We start from the raw sequence: 10,844 nt of genomic DNA, 5'->3' as shown, positions 1-10,844 counted from the left end.
TCGTACCACATGAACATTTATGTAATTTTATTGATTTTGACGTTAATTTGACGTCAGATTTGATGACATCAATAGGAAGTATTGCTAACTTATCTCCTACTAGTATTCCAGACCATTCTTTATTAGTATGGAATATTGTCGTAAATTTAAACTGGGATGACAACAAACAGTTCGTGGATAGTGATAGTAACGAATATAGCTATGTTTAATTTGATTTTAAAAACATGCCAAGTAATTTTCTTGGTGATCAGTCTATTTTGCAGGAATGTAAATGAGCTTATCTTTAGACTTGAAAATAATGAAATAAATAGCAGAAATATTGATTCAGTATATCAAGAGTGGTGTGATATAGTTAAGAGCAATATGTATACCAGTATTCCACATAAAACTGTTGCCAGTAATTTGTCTAGTAACTATAGAAAGCACAGACCAGGTAAACCCTTGTGGAGTCTTGATCTTACTGAATTGTGGTCCAAGCTATGTATTGCCGAAAGAAATTTGTTAAATTGTTCAAACAGAAGTCTTAAAAGCGTTCTCAAAGTAGAATATGTTAATATACGTAAACAGGTTGATCGGCAAGTACAGAAGGCAAAGCGAATGTATTGGTATACTATGCAAGATAATTTGTTAAAGGAATGTGATGTTGACCATAGTACCTTTTGGAAATCTATAGGCAAAATAGGAGTTAGCCATACTAAGAAAAAAACATATTCCAGAAGAAGTTGTCTTGGATAATGGAGATATTTCTTCAAACATTTCAGACGTATTAAATAGATGGAGAAATGAATTCAGTTCTCTTTTTGTTGATAGAAATAAGGATAATACACAAGGGTCTACTTTTGATAATAGTTTTAGTTTTGAGTCTGATGACACCAAATCCTTTAATGAGTTTATTACTGTAAATGAAGTTAAGGCGGCAATATTGAAGGCTAAAAATGGAAAGGCTTGTGGCATAGATGACATTCCTTCTAAGGTTTTTACGTAACGACACAGCTATTTACTTTTTACATGTTTTATTCAATTTATGTTTTAATAATGGTATAGTGCCCACCTTATGGAGCAAATGTATAATCAATCCTATCCCTAAGTCCATCACATTAGATCCAAAGGAGCCTATGTCTTATCGAGAAATTGCCCTCGCTTCAGTTATTTATAAGGTTTATTGTGGAATACTTAATGATAGGTTGACAGTTTATGTGGAGAGAAATAATATGTTAGTGGACGAACAAAATGGCTTTAGAAAGAAAAGAGGAACTGTCGATCAAATTTCCTCACTAACTAGTATTATAGAAACTCGTAAAAAATGTAAACTGTCTACATACCCTGCATTCATAGATTTTAAAAAGGCGTATGATTATATTAATCGTTCGAAGTTATGGCTTAGATTACAAAATATTGGCGTATCTGGTAAAATGTTACATGCTATAAAGGCAGTATATAAATCTGTTTTCTCATGTGTTAGAGTCAACTCACACAGAACAGAGTGGTTTGATGTCAACTGTGGTTTAAGGCAGGGATGCATATTATCCCCTTTGATATTTAATCTGTTCATTAATGATCTTGCTGTGTATTTAAAATCGCTAAATATTGGTATTCAGTTAGATGAAGATAAAGTTTGTATTTTACTCTATGCGGATGATATTGTTCTTTTGGCTGATAGTGAAGAGAATTTACAAATATTGTTAAATAATCTGAATGATGGTGTAAAAGGAACGATATGTATATAAATGTTGGTAAAAGCAATATTGTTCATTTCCGTTCGGAGGCAGTTCCTAGATCTAATTATGTTTTTACATGTGGAGATAATATTATAGAATATGCTGATAGTTATAAGTATCTTGGTTTAACACTGAATGAACATTTAGACTTCAGTGTTACAGCTAAGATGATGGCTCAAAGTGCTAGCCGTGCAATAGGCTTACTCATTGCTAAAGTTAAACTAATTGGCGGAGTTCCGTATAATGTATTTACCAAACTTTATGATTCAGTGGTTTGGCCTGTCATTGGCTATGGGGCGGCAGTATGGGGGCATAAATCTTTCTCCTGCATCGCTGCAGTCCAGAACAGAGCCATGAGGTTCTTTCTTGGAGTAGGACGATACACCCCTAATCTTGGAGTCTCTGGGGATATGGGTTGGGTTCCGTCAACTATACGTCAGTGGAAGACAGTGACTAACTACTGGGCCCGGCTTTCCACCACTAACTCTTCACGATTAAATAAGCGTATAGCACTCTGGGCCAACACTAAAGCTGTGAACTGTAAGAACTGGTTCTACTTTGTTAGAAAACATTTAAATCATTACGGTTTAGAGCAGTACTCTGATTTCACTACACCAATATCCAAATATAATATTGTCAAGCATATTGGAGAAACTATGTTTAAAAGTCACATAACAGAATGGAATAATAGTATTAATGCTGTCCAAGGAAACTCCGGTAGAGGTAGTAACAAACTTCGAACATACTGTACCTTTAAAAAAGAGTTTTGTGTTGAGAGGTATTGCACTTTGATACTTCCAAATTCACATAGATCAGCACTGTGTAAATTTAGATGTGGAGTTGCTCCGCTCCGAATTGAGACAGGGAGATATGAAGGTTTACCTATAGAAAGAAGGATCTGTCAGTTTTTTAATGTCAATAACATCAATGTAATTGAAAATGAGAGCCATGTTTTGCTTGATTGTAGTATGTACAATGATATCAGAGATACCCTTTTTAGTAAGGCCATAGTTTCTGCACCAAATTTTATGGAGAAGAGTAATGCTGATAAAATGAAAATTCTTTTTACTTCTGATGTTTCAACTAGAGTATTAGCCAAAACCTGCTTTTTAATATTACAAAGAAGACAGTTTTATCTTTGTAAATAATATCTGTCTATTATAAGTGATTTCTTTTTACTACTTTTGAGAAACAACTGCTAACGAAATCAGCCTCAACAATATTTTAAAGCCGATTTTTTTTTGTTTTTTTTGGGGTTTTTTTAGTCACATTTTAAAAATTAAAGTTGTTTCTGGTTAGACTGATTAGCTGTTGTTGCTCAATTTTATCTATGGGTATGTACATAGTAGTGTGATATATGTGCAAAGTTTACTAATGTAAAATGTAAAAGTAATCTTTTTGTCATTTACTGCTATTACTAACATTTTTAACATAAAGTGTTTTATGATGTGATATTGTTAGAACATAGATTTAAAAATTAGGGAGTCATTTTCAGAATAAGAATATTTGCCTTATTCGAATATGAATAGATAACGAGTGGATTTATTACTTGACAAGACAAAACAATTACTTTAATATAAACCACACTGGGTTGTCTGTGATTAATAATAGTTGGTATTCTTATGAAATCCACCATTGTACTGGTAGATTTTGTAGTCAATGTAAGTTTAATTTATAAGTCTACAATTTCTTCATACAAGTGCATACATATTCTTCATTGTACTCAGTATGTTTAATTATTGTTCCTTAGTCACGTGTTCATTGAAATATGGATTTGACTTCCAAACTTAACATATCAGTTTACTTTGAGGTAACTTTCCCTCATCAGATTCAATCACACACACACACACACACACACACACACACACACACGCACGCACGCACGCACGCACACACACACACACACATTAAAGGTTTTTTTTATCTAGTTACACATACACACAGACACCTGCAGACAGATACACACACACGCACCCACAAGCACATGCAATACACATGTACACACACGCTTATACATTTGAATCTGTACTATTTTAAGTAATCTGGTTGCTTTTGATGTTTGATTTGTAATTTTTACCGTTTCATATGTCTCTTATAATTCTAAATTGAATGGCCATTTACATATGTTTGTATTGCTATGATGTATACTTGTATATACCTGTATTTTGTAAATGGAAGAGACTGAAATAAATAAATAAAATGAAAAACACGAATGATTTAAAATTAAAGTTTTTAAATAAAAAATAACCCAGTTATAAAACTGGATAGTTTCTTTTGCTGTTCAGTATATAAACTATCATAACATATCTTATATATGACTGATATATAATATTAAAACAAATATTTGCATTACACACGCGACCGTAAAGGCTGTAATGTTTTTTTAAATGACTTAACCCTGAAAAAGGAATTATTATATTTCAAGGGTAGCATATCTAGCAATATTCTATAGCGGTAATTATTTCTTTCCAGTGAAAACCTGGTTTTTGCGTATTACATGCGTAGAGAGATATCAAAACACATTAGATAAAGTCTATAATTCATTTCTCAGTCCTCGAAATAACAATTAAATAAATAAATAAAAATGTATATTTTCTGAAAAATGTGTTTGCAAAGAATGGCAACTCTTGCCTTATGTGTATGTTTTTATTAGGTCTGTACAAGAATGGATATGTATAAGTTTACTTCACTTGTACTGTCACAATAGGGCGGACATAGGCAAATTATGATATTGATTTAACAATGAAAACAAATCATATTTATTCTTCTGTGTAAGGCTTCTTATTGCGTAACTATGTCAGTGTCCGGGTGCCAGCAGAGATATTTAAATTTGTCTTACGTAAGACGAGTAGCATCTCCTACGTAGGACTTAGTATCTCCTGGTAGGACATAGCATTTCTTACGTATGACTTAGAATCTCCTACGTAGAACATAGTATCTCCTACGTAGGACGTACTATTACCTATGTAGGACTTAGTATCTCCTACGTATGACTTAGTATCTCCTACGTAGGACATAGTATCTCCTACGTAGGACTTAGCATCGCCTACGTAGAAGTATCTCCAACGTAGGTGTTAGTACCACTATATCCTACGTAATACTTAATATCTCCCACGTAAGAGAAACTAAGTCCTGCGTAAAGGATACTATGTCCTACGTCGGATATTCTAAGTCCTACGTAGGAGGTAGTATGTCCTACGTAGCAGATATTATGTCTTACGCAAGAGATACTAAATCCTACGTAGAAGATACTAACACTTAAGTAGGAGATACTAAGTTCTACGTAGGAGATGCTAACTCCTATGTAAGAGATACTACGTAGGAGATACTTAGTCCTACGTAGAAGATAGTAAGTCGTACGTAAGACAAATTTGAATCTCTCTGCTGGCACCAGTACGCTTCCATTCTTAACTGCTTCTGTTGTGCCAGATTATATATTCAGGAATCCAAGCGCAAATAATAGTTTTAGCTTGCAACAAATTATTATATTCTAGAAACATACGAGGGTGTAATCATATTGACCTGTATAACATATGCATAGCATTTGTCTACTAACGAAATTCCCTTCTGTCATACAGCCCGCCCAGTCAGCTTATCAGTGCGAGCGCAGGTCAATGGATCGTGGGGTCGTGAGTGCGACCCCGGGCGAGGCGTTTGTTTTCCGTGACGATTTAGTAAATGCCTTCGTGTCTTAATTAAAGTGTCCTCCTCCTCTAACACATTGCAGCGAAACTGGACTTTGAACTTACATCAAGTCACTATGAGGAAGATATCTGCTGTCTATTATTAAAATATTATTGAGGGGCATCGTTTTATTTACATTTTGAGTGTTATGAAGGTTGAAATTCACACATCGGTTTTGGACATTTTCGTAGCATGGCGCACACTTGTGCCAAATATTTTTTATTAACATTATTTTGTGACACTGATATAAAGCATACGAATATGTACTATGTTGCCGCTACATAATGTGAGTTATAGGAGCTGGTACTTATGCTAGATAATTACGCCTAGATATAACCACATTAAAAACTTCATATGAATCCGACAGAAAGCTCCCCATAAACATAATGGTGCAAGAGAAGTAACTTCCGTTACAGCCTTATACTATGACAGGGAAAAAACTGTCCGAGCTATAACAAGAATGAGAATACCCGTAATATAACTTAATTCACGATTCAATCCAGATCCTACAGAAAAATAAAACACCATAAAACATTGTTACTTATTTATTGTAAAAGTACTTGTCGCAATTTTAGAACTTTGAATGAATTAGGATCTGCAGAGTATCATGAATCAACTTTTTTTAATCTTATTGCACCAGATGTACAAAGTATACTTACAAGGATTAAAGGTAAGTTACCACTGCTCATCTAAATTTTAGAAACATGCAATAAATGGGTATCTTATAAAAATACTGAGAGAAACATGTCGTAGCAATACTTCAACAAACCTTGAAAGATAATGTCTTTGGAAGAGTGCAATAAAAAGTGAATAAAACGCTGCGCTTCAGAAATCCACAAATGATGGAAATGTTTTTCAGGATACTCGTATATGCCTTTATCCATAGGGTTAATCATGATAACACATGTATGAGTCTGTCTTTTTCTCTTTTCACTAACCCATAAAACTTTATACATTATAATACATTTTGAACACCCCTTTATTTCAGTTATATTTAGTAACCGGATCTAGTTATTCTTGGAAAAGGCCTACATTAATCTGCCTACGCCATCGAAATCTTCCATATACGGATTTATGTGTTACAGTTGCACATGTTATCGATTAATATCTATTTATATCATTTATTTACTATATTTAAAAATCTATAAATAAACAAGTACATTTAAGAGAGTGTTCAGTATTTTAAAGTTAGGGTGATAATAAAGATGTGAATGATTGTTCTGTGTCATAGTCAACTGTACTCTGTAATTATGTCTGTGATTTACAAGGGAACGGCTACAGAAGAGCAAGCTTTTGGAAACTTTTGTACAAGAGTTAACGAAATGATATCTGACGAAGAACTGGATGTTATGAAGCAGTGTGTTAAAGGTATCATACATTTTAGTCATTCTAAATAATGATTATATCGTGATTAATACTGATTATGTCTGTCTCTATACAGGTGTTTATGTTTATTACGGTATACTGTATTGTTTCGGTTCAATAGTTGAACTTTTCTGTTTTAAAGCTAACTATCTATTAATAATCAAAAGTAATAAAAGGTATTCTAATTTGCTCACAGGAATTGTGTTCTATTGCAGAGAAAGATTCAATCGATGAAAAATATTCTGCTAAGTGTTATATGGCGCCTGCTTTTTAATTTTGTCTTTTGGCAGCTCCTATGATATGCAGGCTCCATAACCTCAGATCCCCTTTCTAAATTTTAGTTTGTTTAGTTCTGCTCATTGTTTTCTCGTTTAGGGCAAACCCATTATTGGGGACCATACGCCGCTTTTCATGAAATTACACACTAGTGTAGCATTATAGGTTCTATGTGCACCGCCGTATGAACACATCTGCGGATGTCTCTAAATTGTTTTTTGTACTTTTAACATGTGTGAATGTTGAATTCTGCTCAACCCGGGGCCAGAGGGCGTGGACGGTAGCATGCATTTCCACTACCGTCCATGAACAGGCTCAATCAAACCGAGCCTGCAACATTTTCGTTTTTGTTGTGTTGAGCGACCTGTGGAGTTTCCACTTTTTCTATTTAGTATTTAAAAATGTTATTACTACAATATTTTCCGAATATGACATACTAGTAGTACACGTAGATATGTAATCATGAATGAATCAATTTGTATTGTTTTAGATTACTTTGGCGAAGAGTTAATGGATATTCAGACGTTTCCGTTGCTCATACAAGAGTTAATCGGGAAAAAGCATCTTTCTAGTTCAAATTTGGCATTACTTAAAGAAATGTTGTACAGCGTCGGTAGAAAAGACCTTATTAGATTGGCAATAGAAGACAAAGATATAAAAACAAACAACAGAAAAACAAAATACGTGGACACAGGTAAAATTTGTAAATGATTCTAGTCATAATTTCAATACATATATCGTAGGCATATCGTAGGCCTCGTTCGCTTCCACATATTACTTGAAAAGGAATGCACTAATAAATGTACATATGCACAGTGTTTCTTAAATACTATGAACTTGAACTCCAAATCAGTTAGATATTGTTTTCTTTTTGTAACTGGTATAAACAATCCAGTGATATATTGAGAAGACAAAGAATGTGTTCAAAGTCCGATGATCTGTTTATTTCAAGCTGCTATATCAACCAGTACAGAAAGGATGCGATGTATACTGATAACGTTGGTAACCACTGATCAATTGATAACTCGGGTTAGGTAGTAAGACAATAACTTTTTCACCACTTTTGTCACTGACGCAAAAGCAGATATTGCTTAACCTACACTAAAAGTTGATAAATAATTATCAAAGTCCGAGTTTTTATGAAAGTTATATCCAGCCCTGATTCACAAGCCTTCCAATACGATGATCGCAGTTTCGAATCTAGGGCCATTGGGCCACGATTCTGTTCATAGTTACATCTATTATTATCACTGGGCCTCTAGATTTGATATATATGGTTAGTTGTTTTTGCTTACTGGTCAAAAGCTCAGCAATACTGGTTGTCACTGTACCTTACTAAAGTATAGTGTAAATATAGATCTAAACAAAACGATCGAGAATTTTAAATTTTCTACTTTTAGACATAGAGCGTGTGTCAATAACAGTCCGGATTGAGTTTTCGTCGTGCACAGATGACCATATGCGGGAGTTGTTGCGGAAACTGTCTGATCTGGTGTTTGCACCAGCTAATCACATTAAAGTAAATCGGATTGAACAACTATCTGCAGGAGGATTTATATGTGTTCTGGGGATTGATAAAATCTATGCAGATATTTTGCAACCCTATCTTGAATACGATGATGATAACAGTGGACTGAACTATTGTGCTATTGTGGGTGACGAATGTTTTCATCTGTAACACAACGTACAAAATAAAAGGTATAATATTGTCAGTTTAATGCATTCGTAAAAAATTAGTAAAGCTTTTAGTGTATTTTATAGTAATGTTAAACAAAGAATGTATATTTGATAGATTGGACCAAGTCTGAATTGACTGCAATTAATAAAAGCGTTGTATTTACTAAATAAATTTTAATAATGTGTTATATTATAAACATGTTTCTAAACAAAATGATAGTGTGTGATACATGTATTTTAAGAAGTTCACACTTCACAATTTATAAGTTTATTACCTCTCGCCTGATATGAATCACTAGGTAATGGTGTTTGCTAAATGCTAAAGAAAGTCAAACGTCCGTGCATAATCTTGTGGTTTAACAATTATTTTACCGAATATAAACAGGTAACTGTCGCATCATTTTGTCACTTATCAAATTATAAAAATGTTTAGATTACAATAAATATATACTTTAGATTATTTCTTGTCGTTAGCTTCGTAAAGTTGTTTTTAAAATCGCACTGAAAACAAGTTAAGAGGAGTATGACACTTCATTTAAGAGATATCTGTTTCAGAAAATTGTTATATGTTTTATTGACCTTTTACCTTATCTGTACTTTAAATACAAAATATCCATGATCTGATCCCAAATTAGTTATTGATTTCTAGGGTACCTTTGAGATGTCGAGCCGTGACCCCTCCAGCTTGACATTTGCCCGTTTCCCTGCAAATTACGGTTTCCAGTCTGTGTTACATTTCCACGGAAATTAGCATTTCCGCCGCGTTGTGAAAGCATTGCGTTGTAATTTGGTCCCCAGTTAACATTGTGTGATCTATCATGCATTCTGTCATTACGCCTATTATTCCCATGGGATCGAAACCCACCTCGAGTCTGCGATTGGTTCTGGTATGAACCCTGTCTGTTATCATTTTGCGGTCGGTACTGGTAAGAGCCCTGAATGTGGCTATTTTGCGTTCACTTTCAGAATTACTGTTCTGTGGTTTCAGTGAAATTATGTAACGCTAAAGCCTCTACCACATCTTGACTTACCGTTGGATAAGCTTGCCGTGTCATTTTTCTGACTGAATGCGCCAATTCAGGGATTATCTCCTTTTTTCCACGGGTAGGGTACGGGATTTTAGTTGGGTACGGAAAACTTCAGCCTTATTTTCTGATCCGAAGCGAGCTTTAAGCTTTTCTAGTAATGATTCATAGTCGCGTCTCTCACGTTCGTTCATCTCGCGTAATAAAGATCGCGCCCCACCAGTCAAACAACTGGTCAAATACAAAGATTTTTTAGTATATCTCCAACCATTAATTTCTGAAGTAATTTCAAACTGAGTCAGGAAATCGTCCAAGTCTTCATCACCACTGTATGCTTTTTTTGTTTCATTTTAAGATTTTGCCAAGACGTCTGTTATAAGACATGGTATCGGGCCGGGTTGTGTTTGGTCGATCGTTTCTTTGAACATTGTAATTGAATTGTATCTCGTGATCAGGATTCTCAATTTGAGTAAATTTTGATTTCACAATGTGAACTTCATTTTCATCCGTATTCATTTGCTTTTGTAATTGTGTGTTTACACCTTAAGTAGTTTGTCCCAAACCATAAATTTTATCAAGACTTTGCGACATTTGATTGTCAATGTAACTTTCTAAGTCGCGGATTCTAGAATCACTACGATCAACATTTCGGTTTCGTGTATTATCCCAGTTCAAATTAACAGAAGTATTCTCTGTGCTAAAACCTAGCTGTGCATTTTCTGAGTTCTAGATATTTTTTCGCCATTTTCATTCTCTTTAGATAAGTCATTTATTTTCTGTGGATGAACCACCAAACACATAAATATGTCTACAGTCATCCGTTTTATTTCAAGTTTCTATCAACACAGTTTTATAATATAAAACTTCTATGTAAAATTTTACTTACTATTTGTTTGTGATGACAAATATATTTCAAATTAGCTAATATTTTTCTTTATCAGATTCAAACAGCGGTCACTAACCCAGTTGATGAACAATACAAGTCATTTTTTGCAATTAATGTGCACTTATTCAATAAACAATACTATTCTATTTTGTCATTATCTATTTTACTATCTTATAACCTGTAAGACAGACTTTTCCAAGATTTGTGTCAAAA

General features: G+C 34.0%; 1 protein-coding gene across 1 annotated transcript; it reads left to right on the top strand.

The window, feature by feature from the left end:
- Positions 1 to 6,394: 6,394 nt before the first annotated feature.
- Positions 6,395 to 8,736, top strand: LOC128554976 (uncharacterized). Its single transcript, XM_053536317.1, has 3 exons — positions 6,395 to 6,770; positions 7,534 to 7,737; positions 8,444 to 8,736. Exons 1-3 carry the CDS (start codon positions 6,614 to 6,616, stop codon positions 8,719 to 8,721), a joined length of 639 nt encoding a protein of 212 aa, XP_053392292.1. The 5' UTR covers positions 6,395 to 6,613; the 3' UTR covers positions 8,722 to 8,736.
- The last annotated feature ends 2,108 nt before the right edge of the window (positions 8,737 to 10,844 follow it).

The sequence above is a fragment of the Mercenaria mercenaria genome, unplaced genomic scaffold, assembly GCF_021730395.1.
Source record: "Mercenaria mercenaria strain notata unplaced genomic scaffold, MADL_Memer_1 contig_914, whole genome shotgun sequence".
Lineage (NCBI taxonomy): Eukaryota > Metazoa > Mollusca > Bivalvia > Venerida > Veneridae > Mercenaria > Mercenaria mercenaria.
Note: the sequence above shows the minus strand (reverse complement) of the source record. Positions and strands in the feature narration are given on the sequence as shown.